This window comes from Lepus europaeus, chromosome 7, assembly GCF_033115175.1.
Source record: "Lepus europaeus isolate LE1 chromosome 7, mLepTim1.pri, whole genome shotgun sequence".
NCBI lineage: Eukaryota > Metazoa > Chordata > Mammalia > Lagomorpha > Leporidae > Lepus > Lepus europaeus.
The window spans coordinates 49,213,989-49,241,859 of NC_084833.1; the positions used below are offsets into that span (position 1 = coordinate 49,213,989).

The 27,871-nt window shown below is 38.4% G+C and overlaps 1 protein-coding gene across 16 annotated transcripts in view; it reads left to right on the forward strand.

The window, feature by feature from the left end:
- SOX6 (SRY-box transcription factor 6) overlaps window positions 1-27,871 on the forward strand; it is a 666,111-nt gene that overhangs the window by 611,272 nt on the left and 26,968 nt on the right. For all 16 annotated transcript variants that reach the window (XM_062196439.1, XM_062196440.1, XM_062196435.1 and 13 more), the window contains one exon: window positions 6,420-6,528. In XM_062196439.1, the coding sequence (XP_062052423.1) occupies window positions 6,420-6,528 (109 nt within the window). The remainder of the gene's footprint in view (window positions 1-6,419; window positions 6,529-27,871) is intronic.

Genomic DNA, 27,871 nt, shown 5'->3' on the forward strand with positions numbered 1-27,871 from the left:
CTCAAAAATCTCTTTCTCATATTATTAAGTAGTCAGATTGCATTTTTCTGTTGTGAGCTTCTAAAATTTCTTACTTCTTTCTTTTCTAAAATAATTAAGGCTTTTTTCTAGATGCCCTTGTTTTGATTATTATTGTCCAGCCATATTATCAATACAGGGTGGAGCATTGAGTCTAACCATCTCTTTCACGAAGTGGAAATGTTGGAAGATTTATAGTTCTTGCCCCTTTTGCACCTTTCCTTGTACAGGGTGTTTGAGATTTATGTGGGTAAATCAATTATGTGGCCTTATATAAACCTGCAAGTATTTATAGACGCCAACACTAAATGCTGTGTAAGATATCTATGAAAGCTCTAACATGAAAAATCTGTTGATGTTGTTGTGGGAGACTTGGTAGTGCATATGCACCAAAACCCGTTTCTTTAATATGCTACTGTATAACTAGGGGCCAATTGTATAGGCAAGACTAAAATTTTTTGGCATCTCAGAATTAAGTGAATCAAACAGATAATAAAATTCATGGGAAACGTTTTTTAAAAAAATATGAATAGGAATTGGAAAGAAGAAAGAGAGATAGAGGCATATCCCAGAAGCCATGAAGGAGACATGATTGTGGATCCTTACCCTGAGCAGAGGACATATGATGGGAGAATTGCAGGAAACTGGATGTAGAAAGGCACTGAGTTAAAGGATCAATGTATGAAGGACCATGAAAATCAGCCACAGGAGTTTGGATGAAATGCAGTAGAAAATAGGAAGTCATGGAAGGTTTTGATTTAGAGACAGGAGATGGAAAACACTGTGGGGAAGGAATATGAGAAGTGGTCTAGGAAGGGCCATGGCAAGGACCGAGCAGAGCAGAAAGGAGGCTGCAGGGGCGAAGCAGGCATGTGGTCATGGAGGCATGGTCTGGGGATAGTTGGCCGTGGCAGGAGGGCATCAAGGGGCAGAAACAGGGGCAAGAAGTTCTGTGGAAGAAAAATCACCAACCCTGGATGACTGAGTAGACGGAGCAGGGCAAGAAACGCAGTGAGACCGACATTCCCCACCAGTGGGCATCGGCGCAAACACAGGCAAGCAAGGGAAGCTGGGTAAGGGGAGTGCTGCTTTTGAAGGGAAGGCTTTACATTTAGTTTCAGACTTATCCTGGGTTGCAGACACAATTACATCTACAAGTGGGAGTCAAATGTGCAAAGGGAGCTGGTATGAAAACAATTTCATTTGGCTAGCACTAGAAAATTTAGGCATAGTAGAAAGTTTCAGATAGACAGTATCTCAGCATATTCTGATAGTCTTAGAGAAGTTCTATCCGTAATACAAATATTTGTTATTTCTTTCAGAAAATTCTGCTTTTGGGGTACATGATAAACATGATTAGTCAGGCTAAACCTTTCTTGCAAAGCTTCTTATCATTACTAATTCAAACAACTTTTATGTCAGAATATAACAGCAACATCTTATTTCCTCAAAATAAAACACACACACACACACACACACCAGAATCCTCATCTAGGAGATGATAGGTGCTTCTAAATCCACTATCATATGAGCACAGAATTTTGTACTTACTATCATCTTTACACAAAAATAGAATACTTAACAATTGGTTAACAACATACACTGGGGTTTATTTAACAGAGTCAATATAGAGATTATTCTAATTACATTGTGTTTTACATATGAAAACAGCATGAGATAATTTTTATCCAGTGTAAATGCAATATAGGTAATGGCTCCTTTGTTATGTGTCTTCTGGCTTCTACAACACACTACATATTAAGATTTTCTTTAGAAAAGAGCTTCTGGGGACACGTGTTTTACACAGTGGTTAAGACGCTGCTTGGGATGCCTGCATCCCCTATTGGAGTCCCCAGATACTAGTTCTTGTTCTGTTCCTGATTCCAGCTTCCTGCCAGTGTGCACCCTGAGAGGCAGTTGGTGATGGCTCAAGTACTTGGGTCTCTGCCACTCACATGGAAGACCTGGACTGGGCTCTTGGTTTCAGCCTGGCCTATCTCTGTCAGATGTGGATATGAGGGAGGCAAAGGGATGTGGAAGACCTCTCTCTCTGCTTTTCAAATAAATAAATAGAATAAAAATTTTAAAAATTGATCTTTTGAATAAACATTGGTAAAGTTACTCTCATTTAGATGCCTGGAATAAAATTTATCACAGCCTTGTGCAGACACACCCTCCTGCAATACTCCTCCTCCTACAAATACTGCAGTATTTGTAAAGCAACAGAAAACCTGTCTCAGAATGTGCCGTTTTCCACATGAGTTTGCAGTAAAGGAAACCACGATGGCAGTAGTTGAGGCGTGGTACAGGCTGGTCAGACTTAGTAAGCCTGGAGGAGGGTGCCCAGCGCATCCGTGGATCTCCTGTGCTGCTGTTTGGGAGATGGCCGCCATCCGTCAGCTTGCGCTTGGTTTGAAAAAGGCTTGTCTCGCTGGCAAGCAAACTGTTATTTAAGTACACAATCCACTCTACTACTGAAACAGTTTTGCCAAACTTATCCAAGTATTCTCACATGCTTAAAGATGGTATAAATATCATTTATTGCTAGCAGTTTTCTTCAGACTATATGGAATGTCTTCCTGCTGCCTGATCTAAGTGTCCCAGTTTACATTATGGCCTTTACTGCCTCTGTTTGATGGAGTGATCAGTAAAAATTTAATGACACTATAAAATAATAAAAATGTCATTAATTTACCACGGATCTTGGATGCAGTGGTTGTAAAGTTACATTAATAAACAGAATATTTTTTACAACAAAAAGCATTGTTACGTGGGAACGTATAAATAACACACATAAATTTAAGAGCAATTTTACTGTTAGCACACACATTATTATGGAATAGCCAATAAGTGTATAAAACATAGTATATAAAATTTTATTAAAATATACTGTGCACATCAAAAATTCAGCTTTTATCTAAGTGCAAAGAAAAGCCATTATTGTGTGCTTACTGTTTCATTGCTGTTCTCTCCCCAGATCACAATTTTACATTTGTTGCCAGTAAGAGGAAGTTGGTTTTTTTTTCTCCTAGATGAAAACAAACCTCTGTTCTTTTAGTTACCCCAAATCCATTCTTTCTGTCCACCGATGCAAAGATGCAAAGGCATAATTAATCAATCTTGCCATGGTAGAGGGGGAAAAGTTGCTAATTTAATGCAAAGTTAAAAATAATGCCTGAGGAGTTGAATGGTTTGTTCAGTGACTCTGGAAAAAAGGGATAATAATGCAGTAGTCTATCTGTCATCAGTGAGGCTGCCCGTCATTGACTCTGATAATATGTGAAGATGATGGATGCCACCATCTTGTGGCTTGTAACATTTAACATTCATCAGCTCTCACTAAAGGGGGCTTTATCATTTAAATATCTTTATTTAATATGCAACATCTACCTCATACATCATAATTTCAAAGCACTTAGAGAGCCAACAGTCCTACAACACAGCAGAGCTGACTTTAATTTTTTTCAATAACTTTTATGTCGGCTGCATGTTTGTGACTGACAATGCATAAGTAAGTGTCTGATCACATTGCTGCATGTAAAATGCAGATTTCACTGTCAACATGAAAATTGGGGAACTTTTCTGGGAGCAGGAGTTGGAATTAATTTAGCATTGTGGTATTTAGCTTATTATCTCCAAAATATCTTGCTTGAGAGATATGCTCATAGAGCTGGTTCAAGTGTGTGGGGAAAATTTGGACTTAAAAACTTGCCACCTCCAATCTATATTTGTTCCATATAGGGGCATACTCATTGGCATTTAATGGTCAGAAGTTTAAGTTTGCAACTAAAGTGTTTGTACTTTGCTCTCTGTGCCCATATCTACATCTTGAATTTACAAGGTTCATGTTCAACCTCCCTGTTAAAACCTCTGCTTAGCTCAGCTGCCCAGACCTAACTTGTAGACATCAGGCCCTCTTATCTTATGGTTATGTGGCTGGCAAATAAATATTCTGAGCTATTCTTTGAAGACAAGAAGGAAGTCTTCTGGGAGACTAGGTGGAAATTTATATGAAAGAGCATGGCTTTGCAGGGTCCTTCTTTAATGTCAAACACAAATGCCTAATATTACCAAATTTAAAATGCAACCCACTGCCCCAAACAATTTTTGTCATTGATTTATTTTCTGCCTACTTAACTAGTGTTTCATGAGATATTCTTTCTTGACTTCTGGTCTGTCAAAATATTGATATTTTATAAGGGAAAGAAGAATTTTTTTTTCAATGAAGTCAGAAAAATGTATGACTTCAAAGACACTGTGAATGTGTTGTTGAATGTTCTGAATGTTTTTTGTTATGATTAAAAACAAGCTGATACTACTGAATTGTGAGTGCACTTCATTTTTATAAAAGAAAAGATATTATCATCATGTAAGCTTTGTTGTCTTAGGATTTTACAAACCATGGCATGTAATTTTCCCTCTTCTCCTTCCTTGTCAAAATATTGATATTCTTTCAGGAACTTTATTTTTTTTTTTTACTGAGAATATTTTCCGGTAAAATCAAAGAGAATGAATGACTAGAAAGATACTTGAAATATGCATATTGATAGGTAGCACGGTCTGTTGATTTTCAGAGAAAGTTGTTTTTCCCCCCGTGAAAATACAGTTAAAGGTTGTTCTTCCAAGAAGATTGCAGGTGTCACAGCAAAGCTCGGTCTGCATTTAACAGAGGGAAAGCATTCACATGCAAATATTTGAAATGTGAAACAATGCCATAAAACAAAGGTTGAATATTTTGCTTTCCCTGGTTCTACTCATCTTCACTTTAATTCTTTTTCTTTACATCATGACAACCAAAAGTGCTACTCAAAGATAGAAATTGGCTGATTAAAAGCAGCTGTCCTTCCCCCGACAATGTGTGAAACTCCCACATGGGCTTGTGGTTGCTTTTTGTTGTGTACTGCTTCTGGGTTAATTTGTTCTTGTGTAGCAGTGTTTTCACATAAGATATTAGGGAAACATACTAAATTTGGGTTTTATTTTTATTCCTTTTTTTCAAAATAAGTTATATATTTTGTAGGTTTCCCCTTATATTGCTATTGAAAGTAGTAGCTGGGGAAATTCATGGTTCATGTTGCAAAATCTTCCATAGAAGTGGTGCATGATTAAGGCAAGGTTTATGTCGTGTTTTATTCCAACACTGATTTCAGCATATTCCATGAAAAAGGGGAAGTGGAAGACTTCCTGCACAAGCTGACTGATGGGAATTAATTATAGAAATATAATGATATTCAAAAATAATCATATTAGAAAGCACAAATGTAGTGAGACTGTACAAATGAGGCACAGCCTCTATCAAGTAATTGTATGTTTGCTCTTTAAGAATATTTCCAAGTTTCTAAACATCTTAGAGATGAGAACACTCGGAGTGTTTCCATCTAATGCCGAACATGCTCAGTACAGAACTAGGTCATTGAACAATAGACTGAACAGCAATCAGCACTCTACTGCTGCATAATGCATTAAGTATAACATGCAGAAACCATTCCCGGAGCTGGAAGCTGCTATTTCATGTCTGTAAATTCAAGCTGACATGACATTTAATATTGTTTCATAGTAATGAACAACAAGGTTTCATTCATTCATAAGCATAACACAAAGCCAAGTTTAAGTCTGGAGAGTAGCAAGAAAACGAGAGGGGAACACGCGCTGTGTTTGTGCCGACAAGAACACCATATTAATGATGGTCAGTGAGCCCTTGGCTACTGATCCAGAGAGCTGCAAAGCTCCATTCACTATGATGCCTCAGACTTCAGCTCCTAGAAGAACTGGTGAACAAGGAAAACACCTTTGAGTTTCCCTCCTAAAGCAGCAGGGCTGTTTCACTCTCACGGCTCAATGGCTGACCAGGAGTGATGTCCTCCTTTTCAGTTTCCAGGAAGTCATAGCCAAAACTCCTAGGTAAAAAGAATAGTATCAGTGACATCACCCAGTCTACCTGCTTTGAGATATTTATTTCTGAAATCCTTATGCATAAAATTCTAACTTGTATTTCCCCTGGAATACGAATGCCAACTATGATCTCTAAATGGGAAAAGTCCTTTGCCGTGACATGTAGCAGTGTATTTTAGTAGAAACAGTTCTTTTAAGTTTTTGCTTTTGGGCTCAATCTTCTCTGTTGCATCCTTTTAGATTACTGGAGCAAATCCAGCAGAGAGGTACAGGTTCCCCATCACAGGGCTCCCTTTCTCACAGGCGCTGTGGTCTAGATGCCATCAGCACTGTCAGTGCCAGCAACAAGCTGGAGGAGCGGGCTCTTCCCAAAAGACGTGCAGAGCCCAGGAAGGGTCAGAGATGATGTTTGTAAACCCCAGTTTTGCCCATGAAGCAAGGCAGAAACTGAAAGGAAACAGTGGCTGCCTTGGAAGCTAGAATAAGCCTGTGATTACTCTTTCCTCTAGGAAAGAACACGTTTTGAAAATTTGGGGCCCCAGTTGACAGGAAAGTCCAGTGAAGACGGAAAGCTGGGCCCTGGTGTCATCGACCTCACTCGGCCGGAAGATGCAGAGGGTGAGTGGCTCTTTTATGCTGCTACATATGTTTCCCAAGATGTGTCTGGGTCAGATGGAAGGGCATTGCGATCTTTCTTAGAAGTCCTTAGCTCAATTTCCCAGGCAGTGCAGAGGAAATATTAGTCTTCATTATACATTGTAGTTTAGGACTTTGTGAATCGGCTAGATCATCTGTGACAGCCCAGAACAGCAATCCAAATGCTTCAAGGTGCCCTCTTAAGGTCTGAAAATAAAGGAATCCTCTACATGCCAATGAACAAGAGAATTTTGTGTTTCACCTCCCTTGTGCATTCTTGTTTAAAAGAGAACTTCGAAAGGGTGCCCTTATAAAAACAATTGCAAATCAAGTGGTTCCCAGGTGCAAGCAAACCATTCTGGAGCTGGAATAAATGAAGATTTGCCACAGATTTCACATAAGCTTGATCGTTGCTTGGGAAAGGCCAAGCACCAACTGCTCCCGAGGCCTCTGGGAAGTCTGGGTGGGAAGAACAGCCGTGCTCTGAGAATGTCCACCCACAGCACTATCAGCGCCTGTCCGCTTCCCTTCCTTTTCTGTTTGTTTGTCTTAAATGCACAAGCAGCACATCAGCAGAAATTGCTCCCCAGAGGCTGGGTACAATTTATGGGTTAGGTCAGCACTTCGGTAGTAATGTTGCCTGGTTATTTACTGTGTCATCACAGAGTAGGGACTGGTTTTCCCGTTAGCTGTTTCTTTGGCAGAATCTGCCCCACCAGTCAGGGAAGATTAATTTGTTCTCTTTGGAGTAACATGATACTTCACCCATCTCAGGTCCCTGCTAAAGTCCTTTTTTAGCTTGAGGGGGAAGAATCTTACCAGTATCCCTTTTACTGGCAGGATTTCTTCCAGGACCCTAATCCTCTGAAAACACATGAAGACTTTTCATAGCAGCATCTGAACTGGGCATGGCTTCTAGTGATAGCTTAGGGCCATCCCAGGCAGTTCAGAAATCCCTGGCATGAGCACTGAGAGGTGGTTAGTGTCCGATGTTAGGAAGCACTTGGGAGAGTTTCCAGAAGGCAGACTTTTTGTGCCAATAGGAGACTTACGTTTGCCTATAGTCCTAGGGATAAGGTATGAAAATATATTCTGATTGGGATATTTGGGGTGGGGGCGTGTGTGTGTGTGTGTGTGTGTATGAGAGAGAGAGAGAGAGATGGTAGAAAGGAAGAGGAAGAGAAAGAGGAAGGGAGGAATAAAGAGGACTTGAAACCAGAAATGTGCTTGCTGTTTTCCCTGAAGAGTGTGCACCAAGAGCATGTGACATTTTTGTAGGCACTCAGAAGTCCTGCTCTTCCACTACTGAAGTTTGAGAGTCCCCTACCTAGGGGGCCAGGGAGTTCAAATGAGAGAACTCACAGGGTTCACCACCCTACTGCAACCCAGAGCACCCGACCTCAAAGTCTGTGAGGAAGGGCTTTAGCTCTGACCCATCTCAATTTTGCTGGAAGGTGACATCTAAACTATACCAAATCTTGGACTACATTTAATGAAATAAATATTTTTCACCACTTTGGAGGATTCAGTCTGTTCAGGTAGCCACAGACTAGGCGTTACAGAGCTCTGGAACCTTACCCTTGCTCTCCAGGCTTTGCTGAATCTGTCATTCACTCCTTTTCATTTGGTTTCTTATCTGTCTCAGGGATGAATACATGTTTAGTCAGTTGCCTCTCAGTAATGCTGCTAATCTACTTCATGATATGTACGCAGTAAGTTAAAAACCATAGTGATTAATCATTATACAAGGGAAAAAATAAAATTTAACTATAGAGAAGCATATTTTATTTCTTTGGAATTCTAGCCCATATACAAATTGCCTAGATTCAAACCAATTTTCCTAGCTAATTTTTTGTTAGCATACAAAAATCAACCAAGAGGCCAGAGACTATGTTAAGCTTTTGGCAGACATTTTCTTGTTTATTCCTTAAATATTCTATGAAGAAAGTATTCTTATTTTTTTCCATTTTACAGATGAGAAAATTGAGGCTAAGAGTAAGTAAGTAACTTGCTATAAGCCACAGAATTAGGAAGCATAGACCTGAGATTTGACCAGCCCCAACTGTGAGCCTGCTACACTCAACCCTGCATATACAGATAAATAGGTGGTGCCTTCATTTTTCTGAACAAACTTCTTATGACCTTCTTCAGCATGGCCCATTTCCTCTCCCCTAAATATAGCGAGTCATGCCGTACACCAGGTCTCATGTTACTCTGTCATACACAGCAGCGATGGCTGCTGAGTGTAACAGTAGAAGGGCTGTTGTGGCCCAGGAGCTTAAGGAGCGTGTGAAAACCTCCCTTCAGAAGCTTGCCCAGAGTTGCCATTGAGACCTCATGTGTTTTTGGGGGACTCTGAGTTCATGAATGGAATCAAGTTACCTGCTCTAATACGGACAGAAGCACAGTGCCTTTGTGAGGACTGGCCAGGATGGGTAGCAGGCTTCTGCTGAGTGTGGGATATTTCCTGGCATCTGTTCAAGTGTGAGCTGATTGCAAAGCCTGCTGGAGTTAGAGTTCATGTTAAAGTCTGAGTAGATAACAGGTACATGGAACACTTTGTTTACCTTGCTCCTTCGTATTTCCCTTAAAAGGAGGATTAAGAAGGGACTGAAGTATCAGAATAACTAACACAGGAATTGCTTCTTCATTCAGTTTGTGAAACAAAAAAACAACCAGCCAACCATTCAGTATTTCTCGAGTGCCTACAATGTGCTGGTCCCTGAACTAGACCCTGGATAAATCATGCGAAGCAACACAGCTGTCCTTGACCTCCTTGAACTTATAGTCATGTGAGGGAAGGCAGAAGACTAAAGGGGATTCCGCATACACGCATACGTACATTCAGTTATCATTCAGAAAAGTGCTAAGAACTCTATTGTGCTCTGCAGAGAATGAAGGGTGAGATCGCCCTAGGGAAGTCAAGTTGACAGGTGAGTCCCATGCTCTAGAGCTCAGAGTGTCTTCCCTTCCAGTCCATACATGATCATCTCTGTGATTCCCCTGGCTTTGGAATACTAATTTCAAATGACTTTGCACTACCTCCATTTCTACCCCATCCTCCTATGAGGTTCTGAAGTCACTAAAGGAACTCAGGCTCAGTAGATGAGGTCCCTGTTCCAGTCAAGTTTCCCAGAAAAAAAAAAAAGTTTGCCAGCCTTGAAAATGACAATATCCCTTAGTAAGCAACTTCCAGACCTGCTTCGCAGCCCTGGACACGGAGGCGGCGAAGAAAAGGTCACCAAAAGAGGCAGCTGTGCATACGTATTAGCCACTCATCAAAATCAAATGACAAAACCATAAGCAAGGAAAACAGAAATTAAAAATATAAAAGGCAAATGCCTCCAAAATTTTATTTTTAAAGTCCAGCTGTTATTTGGCTTGAATGTGACAAGACAGCATTTCTTGTTCACCATGATATTTATAAAACTACAAATTCATTTCACTGGGGACTTAGGAAACATGTTTAAGGTCTTGTTGCACTTCAAGCAATCAAAGGCTTCACATGTATTGAGAACACAAAATCTGCTAGCTCCTACATAGGGTGTGTAAGGAAGAGAAGTCTTGATTCGTTGAGTCTGTCAGCATGCGTTAAGAGTAATGAACAGCTGTTGAACTTTTCCTGGACTTTCTGTATGGCATTTCCCCTCTCCTTGTTCTGCTCAGGCAAGGATGCAATTCATTTCCCAACTCTGAATTTCAAGGTTGCACTGAAGAATAGATAGGGCTCCAGGCTGGTTACTGGGAGATTTGGATTAACGTTCCTTTGCTAAATGACTGAAAACAAGTGCTTAATGCCTCTGGGCTTAAGTTTCTTTATCTTTTCGAAGAGGCATGTTGGGTTTGATTACCTTTAAGTCCTCTTCCATATGCAAGATTGTTTTTAGCATCTTCATAAAACACTGAGTATATTCTTATAAGAAAAGTGATGTATCCACAATAGGTTTCATTTAGTTTTTTTCTATATAAAAGGGGAAATACGTTAGAAAAGGTACAAGTATGTGGACCACTTGCTGATTTTTCATTTTACTTGAACTTGTTGTGTTGTTTTAGTAATGAGAATATCTCTCCACTGTTATTCTCTTATCTTTCACAAACTCCCTCCTCTTTCTCTCCTCTCTCCTTCTCTTCCCCCAGCAAAAATAGTCATGACTTGGTTTTTAAAAATATAATTCTTTCCATTCTATTTCTTTTCATTCATATACCTGGAATTTCTAAAGGGATGCTTTCCCCCTGTTTAACAGTATGTTTCATGCAGGAAAGCATTCTTCTACAACCTTTCAAATTTTCACATTCAATTATTGTACAGCGGGAAGCTGTACGTAATGTTGATGTGGGGAATGGTAGAGCATGAGCTTGTCATGTAGAGATGAGCTCTTAAAGTAATTATTTTTGGCCAGATTTTTGGAACCTGGATTAGAGCTGGAACAACATGCTGTCCTCTATGTATTAAAAACTTGCATTGATTTGAATGAAAATAGATGTATACACCAAGAATACCCTCTTTTAGGACTCTTGTTATCAGACTTGTTTAGAAGCCTTTTATAGATTTATACTAAATTTTTGAATTGGATCCCAGCCAAGATGACCTTACCTATCTGAAAACTACTTCCTTTTGGGGTGCGGGGGATGATGGAGAAGGAGCTGGGTGCTGTTGAATCTCTGATGGCTCTGAAGTGTTTTTTTTTTTTTAATCTCAGGATAGTTTTATCACAGCTTAAGCCCTCTGCTTATGGACAAATAACAGAGAATGCAATGTTTCCTCTTTTTTCCTTCAAAATGCACCACTATATATATATATATATATATATATATATATATATACACATACATATATATCCTCTCTTAAAAATCCTTCTTATCCTTTGATCCATACTCAGGGAAGTCTTTGAAGTTGTTCTCAGTTCCCCCTGTCCTCCCTGGATCTTTGCTCCTTGTGGAAAAAGAAGATCGACTCTTTGACACATGGCTCATTCAAGGCAGCAGAGGCAAACTGTAGTCTAATCTGGGGTGGGACTTAAATGCTATAACTGTTTATACTTCGGAATGTAAAGGTCATTAGTTCAAGCCCACCAGAATACAGTGCTTCGTGTTGCAACATTTAGATCCCCAGATTTGTAGTAAAGGAGAAAGTTCATAAAATCTACAATTCCAACCAAAGCATTCCTTCTCATATACTGAAAAGTGGTCATTTTACTTCTGTTCAAATGCACCTAGGACTCCAATGACAGAAAACCAACTACTTATTGAGAAGTCCATCCTATTACAGGCAGAAGTTGTCTCTGTTCCTTGAAACTTCTACCGGTTGGTTCTAGTGTGACATCTGTACTTTTCATCCGTCCATTTGACCCCCCCCCCCATATATTTGCTCAAGAACTAAATGACTTACTAATTGGCCAAGTCATTTTCTTTTCCTAAATTTTCTTATCTATAACTAAGAAAGTTGGCCTAAATGGCTTCTACTTGACAGTTTGTTTAAACTCTCTAATTTCACTGCCACATAATTGAACTCATTCACATTTAAGGCACATATCAATTAAAGACCATATAATCTTCTAACTAATGCAATTATTATGGAAATACACTAGAGATGACATGCTTTTGCCCAGGAAGGTCTGCAACTGCTGCATTACATCCCAGGAATAATGGATGGGGAATTATACATCCAAAAGAGAAGAGCCAGGTAAATCAAAGGGAGCATTAACCACAGCTATTCTGAGTCTGTGGGTCTGGCCTTCCACAGCTGCCTAAAAGGCAGTGTGTTCTGTATCTCAGAGAAGCGCATGTGCAAAGGAACCAGCAGATTGGGACTGAGGCCAGGATGGATAGTGAGGGAGGCCTAAGACATGGTGAAGATGAGTAACAGCCCCACAGGCAGAGAAATAAGCATAGTTCACAAAGCACTTGGCTCCGGACTAACTCTGTTGTATGAGTATCACAAAAATGTATTTTACTGTGGATATAAACAGTTTTAGAGGATCCTGTGCACCAGTTTATATCAGCACTATATATAAAGTGCAGCTCTCTTAAACAAGCAAATAAACTTCTCTTAAAGAAATATATTTGCTGTGTCTTAAAAGCTCCCAAATAACTTTTAATGTTGGTAGAAAACAATTTCCATTGAACCCTTCAAGTGATGGATAGTCCTGATAGGGCAAGAGAGTGAAATGTCAAGATTCTTGTATAACTCCATCCCCTAATACTCCACAAATGGAACTGAACCTCTTTCTCATACTTGCTTAAGCTAGAAAGCCCAATCAATAGTCCAGCCTCCCTTTAGTGAGGAATTTAGTCCTGCCAGATTAGCTGGTTTCTTATTGGCCTGCCTTTTTCAAAGAGGTGTCAATGGCAGTTTATAACAACCACACACACACACACACACACACACAATGTTACATTTTATTGTGAATAGTCTCTATCCCAGGGAGGAATTGCCTGTATAGGCCATGACTGAATCACACGAAAGTACGTCCTCAACTCATTACAGCAACTGAACAACAAAAGATTAGGATCATCCACCATGATAATTAGACCCGAGACAAGAACAGCTAGCTTACGTTCACAGTGGGATAGTCCTCCATAGCAGAAGATATGTCTGCTCCACATAAAGCAAAATGTTAGAATAAACCCTGCCTTATGGATCCCTCTCTGTCATGTTTGAACTGACTGTATAGCTAGCTCTTGAGGTGTGGACCTTATCTAGATCTCCATCCCAGAATCCTCCTAACAGCAAGATCCACTTTCTACCTGTAGGCTATAAAATCTAGCGTAACCTTAGGACGGCAAATTTTAAAGAGCATCAGGCCAGTTCTGAATGCTTTTCGAGTTCTCAGTGGTTAAGGTCAGGACTGGATTTGAGACCAGCTTTTTTTGCCTAGGTTCTAAAAATTGTACTTCTAACTGATTTTTCAAAAAAAAATCATTACTCACCCAGCTCTCATTTCATTTTCTATTACTGAATTTCTATCTTTAAAAAAAAAGATATTTTTATGCCTCTTTCTTCTAGATTTCTTTTTTAAAAGATTGATTTTATTTATTTGAAAGACAAAGATACATGCACAGAGAGAGAGAGAGAGAGAGAGAAACACTTTCATCTGTTGGGTCACTCCCCAAATTGCTGCAATGACCAGCCTTGGGCCACACCGGAGCCAGGAACCAGGAGCTTCCTTCTGGTCTCTCATAGGGTACAGGGGCCCAAGCACTCGGGCCATCCTTTGCTGCTCTCCCAGACCACCAGCACGGAGCTTGTGTGGAAGTGGTGCACCTAAGACTTGAACTGGTGCCCACATGGGATGCCAGTGTCACAGGCAGCAGCTTTACCCACTATGCCACAATGTGGGCCTCAAGATTTCTTGTCTTCTTTTTACTTTATTGCTGTTTGCTTGCAGCAGTCTACTGTCTATTTTCACACTGTTTAGAGGTGGTTCCCTCTAGACTGAATCTCTAATGCCAGGACCAGGTCTTTCCAACAGGGATCTGTCCCTACTCTGGGCCTCCCAATCTTCAAAGATTTTTTTATATACCTGTTCAACTAAGTTACAATCTACTGATTATTCTCTTTTATACAAAGTACTGCTTTGGACATGAAGTTAATTTTTTTTAGAATATATATATATATGTGTGTGTGTGTGTGTGTGTATAGAGAGAGACTGTATTATGTTCTCCAAGAACTGATCATGTTGTGATTGAAGATTAGCACAACTAGAAAACAAAGCACCCTCTAAGGTACTACATGTTCAACTACTTCATTAGAGAAACAGAAAAGAAGTGTTCTTTAGAGAAGAAAGCTGCAGCTCTTTGTGGGCAGCAGTGATTCTGGATGGCCTGGTGGACACATGGCTAGAGATGAGCCTGGGTTTGTGTCAGCAAAGAGAAGGGGAAGCACTTTCAGCAGTGGAGCTACTGAGCACAGATCCAGAGACATAGACATCCATAAACAAGCTCCCAGAGGAAAGAATCAACTCTCTCATCTGTGTTTCTCCGCGAGCCCAACACAAAGCCTTGCACATACTTACTCTCAATAAATATTTGTTGAGCTGAATAAGTTATAGAAATAGCTGGGTTCCATATTGTGAAGGGCCTTGAAAGCCAGGCTAAAGAATTTGGACTTTGCCATAAAATAAACAGGCATTGATCTTTAATTGTTTGAAATTGACTTAGATTACAGAGGTTAATTATAGTGGAGAAGCAGTGGTTACGTTGGTCTTGGACCTCCGTTACTTTCTATTCCTCTGCTCTCTTTTCTTTTCAGAGGGGTTGTTCAACTCAGTATCTCCCCATGTTGCATTATGGGAAAACTGAGCAGGTGTTCAGCAGATTTTCATTTAAATCATATTAAAAATAATGCCTTTCCTCCTCTCTTCCTGGATATATTGTGCATAAAACTATGATTTTGTCTGCTGGGACTGATCAATATCTTAAATATTGGTCTTGTACTCTTGCTTCTTACTTAGCAGAGTGATTTTTTTTTCAATTTTTTTAAGCCAGGTGGATGCTTATACCTTAGACATGATGTTCAAAGTTAGGTCTTTGAACCAGAGGGAAGAGACTATATAAGAATGCACTGGCATTTGTAATATTCAGCCCCTGCATTTAGGAATAGGCCATAAAAAATAATTCTGTGGGCAGTCATTTCATCTAGCAGTTAAGAAGCTACTTAGGACACTGGCATCCCATATTGGACTACCTGGGTTTGATCCCTGGCTGTGGATCCTGACTCTAACTTCCTGTTAAGGCACAGGTCCTGGGAAGAAGGCAGTGTGATGACTCAGATCTCCCATGCGGGTGAACTGGATTCAGTTCATGGTTCCAGACTTTGGTCCTTAGCCAATGCGGGCATTTAGCGGGGGAACTAGCAGTTGGGAGTCCTTCCACTGTCACGTTTCTCTTAACTGTCAGATTAAAACAGTAACTCTAAACTCTAACTTAATATCCTAAGTCTCAACCTTGGAGAGAAAAATTTCATAAGCTATATATTCAATCATTTTAAATTTATACCAAAATCACAAATTGAAACTTAGTGATATATATAGATATAGATATATGTATTTTATATGTATTTTTGACTTTTGTGGCAGAGAAATCACTTCATGCTGCTTTAATATAAACTCACTGGAGGGAAGGGCCATCTGGCGTGGGGGCAAAATGAAACAGGTTAATAGCTGCTCCTTGCTGTAGCTTCAGAACTGTTAGTAGGGAAGAAAGAAAAATAACTTTCAAATGTCCCTGAAACTTCCTTGCCTTCCATTTAATACAATTTCAGAGTCAACAATCCTAATCCTTTGTGATTCTAATGAGTCCTTCATAAAAAGATGATCCATAAATTCACAAGATAAAGGCCTCTTCCTTTTTTCTGGCTCTGACTGAGCAGTTTGGTCTGGTTACTGTTCTCTTATATGGGACTGGGAAGTTGTGAGATGATCTTTCATGGTTGGGCCTTATGCATATTCATTGCATTTTAGTGTGTATTAGAGAGACCTTTTTGAAATAGGATTTTAGCTTTTGGGCAAAAGACAGGCCCCATACAGCAGTAAATTGCACTGCCCAGCTAACTTGCGGGTTTATTTTATCAGTACCTGAAAAACAGGACATGAAGTATAGGAAACATCACCCAGGTTTGAGAAAAGTCTTGAAAGGTAACACAGATGAACCTGCTATATTCTCACTACTAGAATAAGCATTCTACCCTTCTGTTGCTATTACTACTGCTACTGTATATAAAGGGACCTACTGTTTAGTGTGAGGGTACTGAATTCCAACTGTGTTGGAAATTTGTATGCATTCTCATTTGTTTCTAACAAAGATGCTGCAAAATAGAATAACTCTCTTCTAGATGGCAATAAAACTACAGTTTAAGGAAGAGAAATAATTTACCCAAGTTTACTTTGCTAGGAAAGATCAAATCTGCAATTCAAACCCAGATGTGCCTAACTACATAGCATATGGGCTTCCACCCTTCCCCAGGAAACTGACAACACTGGTTAACCTCTGTTGGAATAGCCTTTTCCTATGGTTTTCCTTAAAAAGCAGAAAAATTTAATTAGATATAGAAACTTGTGACAGTTTTTTTTAAAACATTTTCTCAAACCACACAAATATTAGGTGCCTTTCAAATACTTTCAGCAGTTCTCAGGGTGAAGAAATTTGGGTGGCCCATATAGTTGGGTTAATTGCCCCCAGTTCTCTAGACCTCTTCTCATACTGTCTGTATATCCATGACTTCAAAAAAATTGAGTTTCAACTGCACCAGTGAACTGTATCACCCATTCTAATAGAAGATAAATTCTCTGTAACAATTGAAATGAGATGCAATGAAGAGGGGAGATCAGTTAAATTAATGGTATGAATTTCCAAAGTCAAGTCTGGATGCCATTGAAACAATTCAGCTGACCATTTTTTCAAATGCTTTATATGACAAGGGTGAAACTTTGGGGATAGTTACATTTGAGTTTGTATTGTGATTTTACCATTTACTAACTGTGAGACTTGGGAGCAATTTAACCTCTGTAAACTACAGAGAAAAGTTGGAACAAGGAGTGTGGATTAGGTGATCTTTAATGTGCCTCTCATGTTAAAGTTCTCTGAGTCTATAGCATGTTTTATATACATTATAAATGACATATTCAAGGAAAATTCCATTCTATACTTAGTAGAATGCAGGCATCAGTTGTATATATTTACATTTGCCCTGCAACATTAGAATAGTTTTCAGATTTAATATTCTCCAAAAGTTCAGGATTGCTTTACCATCCTTCCAAAGATTTTCTGGAAGTAGGGAAGCTAGTATCTCAAAATTGTGCAGTGTATGGAAAGTCAATAAAAGAAGTAAAATTACAACCAATAATCTTTGTGTCTTGGACAACATTGGGTAGATTTTCCCCTCAAAGAATTCTTGAAAGATGCTTAACAGAATATAATGAATAATATGGGGTTTATATAAGATCTGAATTTCAGAAATTCTGTATTCAGAAATTCCCAGGTACTAACAGAACATGTAGATATATGAGCCCCACTCTTACATTCCTTCTTTGGAAGATGTCTGCTGTTCTCTGCTGTCTCAATAAGCACTTGGAAGCTGACCTCATGCCAGCCTGTGTCCTAGATCCTGGGCATGCAAGCTGTGGAAAAGACATTGCAATTACTGCCCCTTTGGAGCACCACTCTGGTGAAGAAGATGGGCACATAAAACTGTAGTTCAGATATAATCTGATAAGTGTTAGGATGGAGGTGAACATAAGGTGTCACCTGTGGGAGCCTAGGATACTTCGTCTATCCTAGGCAATCAGGTCAGACTTCCAGGATTTAGATAATCTCTGGGATATGTCTTCAGTCATGAGCGATTGTGGTTAGTTGCGGCAAACAGGAAAGCTCATGAAACAACATGGCGAGTAGAGAACCAGAAGTAGTTTCGATGTTATGTAACAAAAATGCTTCAAGAAAAGTAGCCGGAAATGGTAGCGGAGCCATAGGTTGAGGATCAGCTCATAGACTTGGAATTTGAATTTTATCTGAGGGCATTAGGGAGCCATTGAAGAGTTTTGAATATAGAAGTGGCCTGGTCAGAGTTGCATTTGGGATGGATCACTCTGGCTAAATCACAGATAGTTAAATGAGGGTAAAGGACTCCAGACTGAAAGTAAGAATATCAGCCCAAAGGCTAGTTTTACAGTAAGCCAGCAGAGGTGGCTGATAGATGGAAATGAGAGGATCGGTTCAGTGGTGTCTCTGTTAACTAATTCTCATCTTGTTTCATGATTCTTAATTTCATGTAGTGTCTGTGGTAGGTGTTAGGGTTGGGTGAAGCCAGAAGCTGCTGAGCAACATGAATTATTTAATCTACCAGGTTTTACCAGTCTCTGTATTCTCCAAGGGCACCTTCTTGAACTTGAGCCTGGTTCTCCGAAAACGTAGGAAGCCAGAACCTATTATTGTCTTAATTTATCCCCAGTGGTCTCTGGTTCAAATTTGAATGACACCTTTTTGCTTGGGTTCAACAGCTTGTAAGCTGTTCTTCTGTTCATAGATACATCATATAGTTAATAAGTGGATATTTGATTCTCTCTGCTACTTTAAGTTCGTTAAAATAAAGAAGCAGACAAGTTATCCCTACTGCCCTGGGATTCTATGGTTGAAACAAGGTAAAGACTATGTTTAGCTATCTGTGCAATGCAAATACAATTTGAGAATTTAAAAAAAATGTAAACACAGGCACCAAAACTTAAAGCAAGAGACTCTTGAAAATCCAGACTGGTATATCACCGGTTAGAACTTCCTTCATTTTGCAAAGCCACGAGCCACATGCATCAGCTCACCACAAAGTCATTAAGCCTTTTTAAGCTCAGATGAAAAACATTAACAAATACCACAAAAGGCTTTAGTATAGCCCCTTTGTTCATTCACATATGGCACTTTATAACTCCTGCGCCACTCCAGTCGTGTGTTTGTTTAAGCTGCCTCCATCAGGCTGGTCCTGAAAGAACAAAAGACATCTTGAGCAATCCGAAGCAGGAAATGGGCTAATCTAAACATGGTTTGTGACACTTTAAGTAGAATAGAAAGGGGAGGGATTGATTAGTCATTAATGTCCAATTGGCTCCATATGGATGTTGCAATAATAAAGCCTTTTTTCAGAGCAGTAGCAGAGTTATTGAATTAGAGGTTTATGTTTCCTCAGAGCTGACCTTAGGGAATTCCCTTTCGGTTGTTCTTGTTGATCTTTTTAAGAGAATGGAGTTTCTAAAAGAAAAAAAAAATAGAAGACTTATCCACAATAACACTTGCTCATAATTCCACAATCAAGGAATGCATTACTTTAGCATCACTTTAATCCCTGCCATAATTTTCGTCCTTAGTGCTTTCTTTGCACACCCTTGCATCTTTGGTGGGGCTGTATTTCAGAGACCAATTAGACAGTGGCATGAACTTCATAAATGGGAATGGGCTCCTTTAATGTGCTCAGCAGTGCAGGGAAGTGGCATCCTTAAGGGGAGAAAGTAGTGTTTTACCCAAGAAATGCTGGGCTTGAAATTCAGTTATTTCAGATCACTGAGCAGTGACTGGGGCAGCTTTGGTGTAGGCTGGGGAATATACTAGATTTAGGAAGCTAGAAGACCCATGTTCTAGATCTGGCTCTGGTCCTTATTAGCAGCATACTAGCAACTGCTCGTTGCAGGGGAAGGAGGGTCACATAACCTTCCTGAACCTGGGTTTCCTCATTCTATAAAGTGGGTCAAATGATATCTCTACCCTGCTACTCACTCCTGAGGGTTGTAAAAAGGATCAAGATAATATACTTAGCCAGAGTATTTTGCACATATTATTTTATGTAAAATTCTTAGGACATCTGGTATTCCTTGTGTAGAAACTGACCTCCTGTCTATTCTATCAAAAAGGTAAATTGCTCTTTAAAGAATTACTTTGGTTCTCTGATTAGTGAAATGTCTCTTCTCAACATACCCCCAAGGAATTTTTTTCTTTTTGTGTACACTATATCTCTTTGTCACTCAACTCACTTATTCAAAAATTTCTTGATGTAAATAAATAAGTTAATAAATGAGGTATTTGTTTTCAGTGGGGTTAAAGAACCTTAGGATAGAACAAGGAAATGAAACCTTACCAGTGATGTTCCTTTGCATTGGACAGATGAAGAGTTAACACCTTAAACTATCTCTTGTTCATGCACCACTGGTTATTATTTTTTTTTCACCAATCTGTAGCTCAGAAGAAGTATGCAACTGTATTCTACATTTGCCTTCTTTGAATCATTCCACCTATCACAAGATCACTCTTTGCTAACGTATCTAGCTACTTTTTTTTTATATATAAAAGACAAAAACCAGCAAATCATACTCTCCATTCTTGGCTTTTTCTCAGATGTGGTGAACACATCACTTCTATGATGAATGAGGCTCTTCCTCAGCCACAGAATGTATTTTTCCTGTAAAATAAACCACTAAGACAGCCAAATTCTCTCTCATTCTTGCTCTAGCTCTATAAGAAGACAAATTTGAATTCCAGAGAGCCTTCTTTTTTTTTTAAGATTTATTTATTTATTTGATATGCACAGTTATAGACAGAGGGGACGAGACAGAGATTATCTTCCATCTGCTGATTTACTCCCCTAATGGCCGCAATGGTCAGGACTGGGCCAGGCTGAAGCTAGGATATGTGAACTCTCTCGGTCTTTCACATGGGTGCAGATGCTCAGGGGCTTGGGCCATCTTCGGCTGCTTTCCCAGGCACATCAGCAGGGATCTAGATTTGAAGTGGAGCAGCAGGGACTGGAACTGGCACCCTTTTGGGATGCTGGCGTCTCAGGAAGTGGCTTTACCCACTAACCACAATGCCGGCCCCCAGGGAACCTTCTTATGAAAATAAGTTCACATTCTGACAGCAAGCAGGAATAAGTTAGCAGAAGACTATCATATTCAGACAGAGAGTTGTCAGCCATAGTTACAACATAGTAAATTATATCCATATGATATTTGATGGGATGGACATGGTGAAAAAAACTCCAATAATTTTAATATCATCCTTCTTTCCTAATTTTTCATATCTCTTTAGAATTCCTTTATTTTGTACATTTTTGTTTCTAATGCATTGATGATAATTTTATCTATTAATCCAAACAAGGGGCTATCAAATGTATCATGTTACTCCAAAATCGTACAGGAGAAAAATAACGATTCCATTGATAAAATAGTCTAAAATATCATGATGTTCAATATGCTGTCAAACAATTCACTGGTGATTGTTGTAACTATCAATTACAGCTCTCTTACTTTTTGAAATAATACCTTCTGGTAAATGAGATCACCTCTGAGTTCACAATGTCTTGAAAATTGACATGCTTCTCAGGTCCACAGAGAAAAGAATCTTTCTGAAAAAGAACACATTTGTTGGTTGCTTGGTTTTTTTATTTTACTTTATTTTTGCTCTCTTCTTTATGCTAAGAGTTAAAACAGTTTTATTTCAAGTAGTTACACATTGTATGGACATACTAAATTTGTCCATTCTCCAATCATTTCCAATTTTTTGACTATCGTTAATGAAACTGCTATAATCCCCTTACGTAAGTTTATTTCTACACAGACGCTCCATTTGTTTTTGGTAAATACCTAGGGAAAGAATTGTGTCATAGGTAAATGTATATTTTGCCTAGAAGAAAACATGGGATAAACATGGTGAAAAAAACTCCAGAAATTTCCACCACCAGTCTGCTAGAACTCTACCTGTTCCCTATCCCTGCCAACATGAAATGTTTAACCCATTCTAGTGGAAGTGAAATTAAATCCCATCGTGGTTTTCATGTGCCTAATCCTGATAATTAGTGATATGTGGGATACCTTTTCATATGTCCATTGACCATGAACATATCTTTTTTCCAGTTTTTTTTCCAACTCTTTTGACCATTCCGAAATTAGATTTGTGTGTGTGTGTATGTGTGTATAGTTTCTTTTCTGGATGCAAGGTCTTACCAGATTTGTGTATTGTGTTTGTATTTTTTTTCTCAGTTTGGGTCTTCACATTTTGTTTTCTAACAATATTTTGTTAAAATTAAACCTTCCCATCACAAGTGATTCCATTTATCATTTTCTTATATGTTTAGTGCTTTATGTGCCATATCTAAGAATCATTTTACTCAAAGGCCATTCATAAATATTGTTCTTTTTTTGAAAAGTGCTATAGTTTCTGCTTTTATTTTTGAATCATGATTCACCTTAAATTAATTGTTGAGTGTAGTGTGTGCTAAGAGGTAAAGTTTTATTTTTTCAATATACACATCTACTTATTCTCACACTACTTGTTGAAAAGACTTAACATTTCCACTTTAACAGCTTGGGTCTTTATTAAGGTACTGTGAATCCTCCAGCTTTCTTTGTTTTGGATATTCTTGCTGTTTTACTTTTCATATAAATTTTAAAATCAACTTGCTGATTTCTACAAAAACTCTTTTGTGGATGTTTATTGCAACTGTGTTCAGCCTATAGATAAATTTGCCACGAACTAACATCAATATTGATCCTCCTGATTCAAGAACGTGGTATTTTCCTCTATCATGTAGGTTTCTTTCAGTCACAAATGTATTGTTTTCAGTGTAGACGTCTTTAATACTTTTTTTTTGTCAAATCTATTCTTAAGTATTTTATTTTTGGATGTCATTACAAGTATAAATTTTAAAAATATTTTGTTGCTAATGTACAGAAATATTATTGATTTATATATTTTTATTGTTATAACTTGTTGAATTCACCTATTCTAGTAATTATTTTGCAGGTTCCTTAGGACTTTCTGTATTAACAATTATGTTGTCTATAATTTTATTTATTTTCTAATTTGTATTTTTTTATTTCTTTAAGTGTTATTTAGAGTGGTGAGAGCAGCTGTCCTTGCCTTGATCTCCACTTTGAGGGGAGGGTATTCAGGAGTTAGCTATTGAATATGTTGTTAGCTGTAGGATTTTTATAAGCCCTTTATCAGACTGAAAAACTTCCCTTCTGTTACTGGTCTTCTTATCATTTTTATAATGAATGAATACCTTGTCAAAGCCGCTTTCTGAATCTATTGTGATGATTTTTTGTTTTTTTTTTTCTTTTTTTCTGTTAATATAATAAATTATATTGCCTGATTTTCAAATGTTAAACTAACTTACATTCCTAAGATAAAACCTACTGGGTCCTACTACATAATGCTGGATTCAGTTTGGCTAACATTTTCTTCAGAGCTTTTGCATTATGATCAAATCTCCTTCAGGGTATCCTGCCTCATACAATTAATTGGGAAGTGTTCCTTCTTCCTCTAATGTGTGCATTTGTGCATATTAAAGAAACCATTTGGTAATGGAGTTTTCATTGTGGAAAAGTTCCTGGTTACAAATTCTGTTTTATTGTTAGCTATCAGAGTATTTATGTTTTCTATTTATTCTTTTTTGAAAAAAATTTTAATTTTAATTTTAATTAGTTTCTAACAGATTCAATAAAGTTCATAGATACAATTCTAATAATACAAATTTTGGTAATTTGTTTCTCAAAGAATTTGTTCCATTCATTTAAATTGTCAAATTTATTGGAATTAAATTACTCAAAATGCTCCCTTATTATCCATTAAGGTAGGTGGTATCCATAGTGAAATTTCCTCTTTCAGTCCAAATATTGATGTGTTTTTCCTTTGTCAATCAGTATTACCTAAGAGTCTATCAATATTATTGATCCTTTTAAATCATTAACTCTTGGATTAAGAAATTTTCTTTATTGCATCCGTTTTGCATTTCATTAATTTTTACCTTTCATTCTGAAAAATCTTTGACTTTTGATTGAATTACTTCATTTTATTCTATTTAAGATGGTTATTTTTTAATTTTTTAATTTATTTTAAGAACAGAGAGAGAGGTAGAGGTCTTTCATTTGCTTGTTCACTCCCCAAATGGCTGCAATAGCCAAATCTGTTCCAGCCAAGGCCAAGAGCCAGGAATTCAAATATGAGTCTCCCTTGTATGGGTGGCAGGGACTCTACTTCTAGAGCTATCACCAAGGCCTCCCAGGGTGTGATCTGTGGGAAGCAGGAAATGGAAGTGCAGCCAGGACACAAATGTAGACACTTTGATATAGGTTACAGGAAGTGGGCATCCCGAGTGGCGTCTGCATCACTACACCAAACACCCACCCCAAGGTAATTATTGAGTTTGATGGACTAGGGCTTACAATTTGCTGTTTGTTTTCTATTCGTTCCCTCATAATTTTTCACTTTCTATTTCTTGTTTTCTGCCATCCTTTGGGTTAATTGAATCCTTTTGAAGTTTTCCATTTGAACTACTGTGCTGGTTTTTTTTAACTATATCTCTTTATATTTTAAAATTGTATTTTCTAGGAATTCACCATATACACTTGAGCAGCCTTCCAGTTAACATTTTACTACTGCAGTTAAAATAAAAACAAAGTTTAACAAGTTAATTCCATTCATTACCTTTGCCCTTGGTGCTAATATGCTATTGTTGTCCCATATTTTACTTCTTAACATGCTATGAATCCTACAACACAATGTTTTATTTTGTACTAAATAGTCCCTTATATTTTATTTATTTAAAAATTAAAGAAGAATTATTCGGAGGGGGTCCCTCACGTGCTGGTTACTATACCAGATACCTGGGCTGGAGCTAAAGCTGGGAGCTGGAGTGCATTCCTGGTCTCCCATGCGGGTGACAGGAAGCCATTTACTTGAACTATAACCACTGCCTCACAAGGTCTACATTAGGAGGAAGCTAGAGTCAAGAGCGGAAACAGTTATCAAATCCAGGTATTCTGATGTGGTATGTAGTCATTTTAACCACTGGGCTAAATGCCTACCCTCCCTTGTACTTTAAAAATATTAAAATTTAGTTGCTGCTTATGATGCCAGTATCCCATATCAGAGTGCCAGTTCCATTCCTGGCTGCCCTGCTTCCAATTCAGCTCCCTTCCAATGTGCCTGGAGAAGCACTGGAAGATGGCCCAAGTACTTGGGCCCCTGCCACCCATGTGCAAGACCCAGATGGAGTTCCTGGCTCCTGGCTTTAGCTGGCCCAGTGCTGGCTTTGGTGGCTGAATGGGGCCTGAACCAACAGATGGAAGATTCTCTCTCTCTCAATCTCTCTCTCTCTCTCTCTCAATCTCTCTCTCTCTCTCTCTCTCTATATATATATATATATATATGTATGTGTGTGTGTGTCACTCTTTCAAATAAATAAAATAAATCTTTTTTTAAGTGAGGGGCTTGCATTGTTGCACAGCATGTTAAAAACAGTAAACAATTAGTTGTTTAGAAATGAAGTCCAGAGAAGACAAAATGTCACATACTTTTTTTATGTTCTCCCTTTTTTCCAGTGCATGCAGCTTCCATTGAATGTGATTTCTTTTCATTTTGAATAATTTACTGAAACATCTCTTTTGATATCTGCTGGTAACTCATTCTCCACTTTTATTTATCTGAGAGAATATTTCACATGGATTTTGCAGCATATGTTCACTAGATAAAACTCTGAATTTTTTTTTTCTTTCAACATTCTAAAGGTGTTCTATAGTCTCCTAGTCTTCACTAGCCTTCATTGTTTGTAATGAATAATCAGCCATCATTTGTATTAGTGTTCCCCTGTATGAAATGTGTCCTTTTTCTTTGGAAGTGTTTATCTTTGGTTTTCAGCAGTTTAATATCTAAGTGTGACTTTCTTTGTATTTAGTCTGCCTGCATGTCTCTGAACATCTTGAATATGTTAGTTGATATTTCTCACCAGATTGAGGTAATTTTCAGCCAGTATCTTTTTTGAGTGGCATTTTTTTCTATTTTTGTAGAACTAGTAATTTTTTAATATACAGTATGTTGTGAGTTACAAATTGTAGAGACTCTGGATTCTCTTATCTTTGATAAATGTTAACTTTTGAGTTAGAATGCAGTTAAACTATGTGCAGATGACATTGAACTTGTAGAGACTTAGTTTTTCACTGAAAGGGAGAGTGTTTCAATTCTGTTTTTGATCCTATGATGAATCCTGAGTCTTGATATATAAAATTTATTTCTAAAAAAATTTAATGGTGTTTTAATGACGAGTCCAAGGTGCTTAAGAATCAGTCACCTCTAACTTGGTAGGATTTAATTCTGAACTCCATTTCCCATACATGAGTATGAGCTGAAATATCTACTCATATTTTTCAGAGATCCTGTTTCCCATGGGCTCATTTGAGCCTTCCCTGTACATGTTAATTACAGGGTCAGCCACTCAGACTGTCTTCTGACACACTAAGCAAATTAGACTTAGATTATTGTTTCTATTCTAGCCATTCCATGCTATGAAGACTATGGAGTATCTTCATGAGAAAAACTGTGAAAACAGAATTTCATTTGATAAAATTCCCTCCATTTTAGGATTGAATCCCCTCTTGTTTCTGCTTAATTTTGGTAGTTCTTGCATTCTTCATATGGTTGTCTTTTCATATTTTGTTTAGAGTTTATAATATTTATATACTGGAGGATTGGTCTGATATGAGCCATTACCAAAATTGGGTCTCAGGGCAGAATCTTTTCTGCCAAAGTTTTGTATATACCACATCCTCTGTGTCTGGCAAAATATAAGTTTTAATGGGCCTTTGAGGAGGTATCTTGTTACTGTATTTTTCTCTGTTCTTTATTAATTCATTACTATCCAGTGAGACTATTCAGTGGTAATTTCTCATTTAATTTCTATTTTGATCTCTTTGGAACCTATCTGTGTTATTCTTCTGCTTACAATCCTTAAAGACTTCACTAATCCTCCGCCTTGCGGCACCGGCACACCGGGTTCTAGTCCCGGTCGGGGCACCGATCCTGTCCCGGTTGCCCCTCTTCCAGGCCAGCTCTCTGCTATGGCCCGGGAGTGCAGTGGAGGATGGCCCAAGTGCTTGGGCTCTGCACCCCATGGGAGACCAGGATAAGCACCTGGCTCCTGCCATGGGAACAGCGCGGTGCGCCGGCCGCAGCGCGCTACCGTGGCGGCCATTGGAGAGTGAACCAACGGCAAAAGGAAGACCTTTCTCTCTGTCTCTCTCTCACTGTCCACTCTGCCTGTCAAAAAAAAAATAATAATAATAATAATAATAAAAAAATAAATAAAAATAAATAAAAATAAAGACTTCTTAGTCTGGTGTTCTACATACTTAGCCATCTAGTGTCTGTTCGCTTCTCTAATTTCATCTTCTAGTTCCCCCTATAAATCCACACCAAGCCCAGTTTCTTTTTATTCCTCCAAGCCTGTTGTGCTCTTGTTATCACTCTGTGTCCTCACTCACACAGATCCCCCAGCCTGGAATACTTTCACACCCATACTTGCTGGGAAATTCTTGTTTTTCCTTTAAGACTCTGCTCAGGCACCACAGAAGCCTCCTGAATATGCATCTCTGTCCAGCCCAATGATATTAACACTCCTGTTTCTTTCATAGTATTTTATCACCTTTGCTAGCTCTGTTTGTCGTCTTGTATTTATGTACCCTCCCTCCATTGGACTAAATTCCTGAAGAATAACATGTGTTATTCGTATTTGTAGACCCCACCACAATGCTCAGTACATCTGAAATTTATCTGAAGTGTTTGTTGAATTAATGCTCAAGTAAATGACTTCTAGGTACATTATAGAATTAGACAGAGTACCTCCCAAGAGAAAACTTTACTTACACACCAACCCACACTAAACACTCACTCATTCACTCAAATAGCTGTTGGAATTTACCCAGGAAGGGGCCTCTGTAGAATTAGTTCAGGACCATTGCCATAGGCTATGATGGTGAAATTGGCCTTCCTTCCAACCCACCTGGAAAAACTCAAT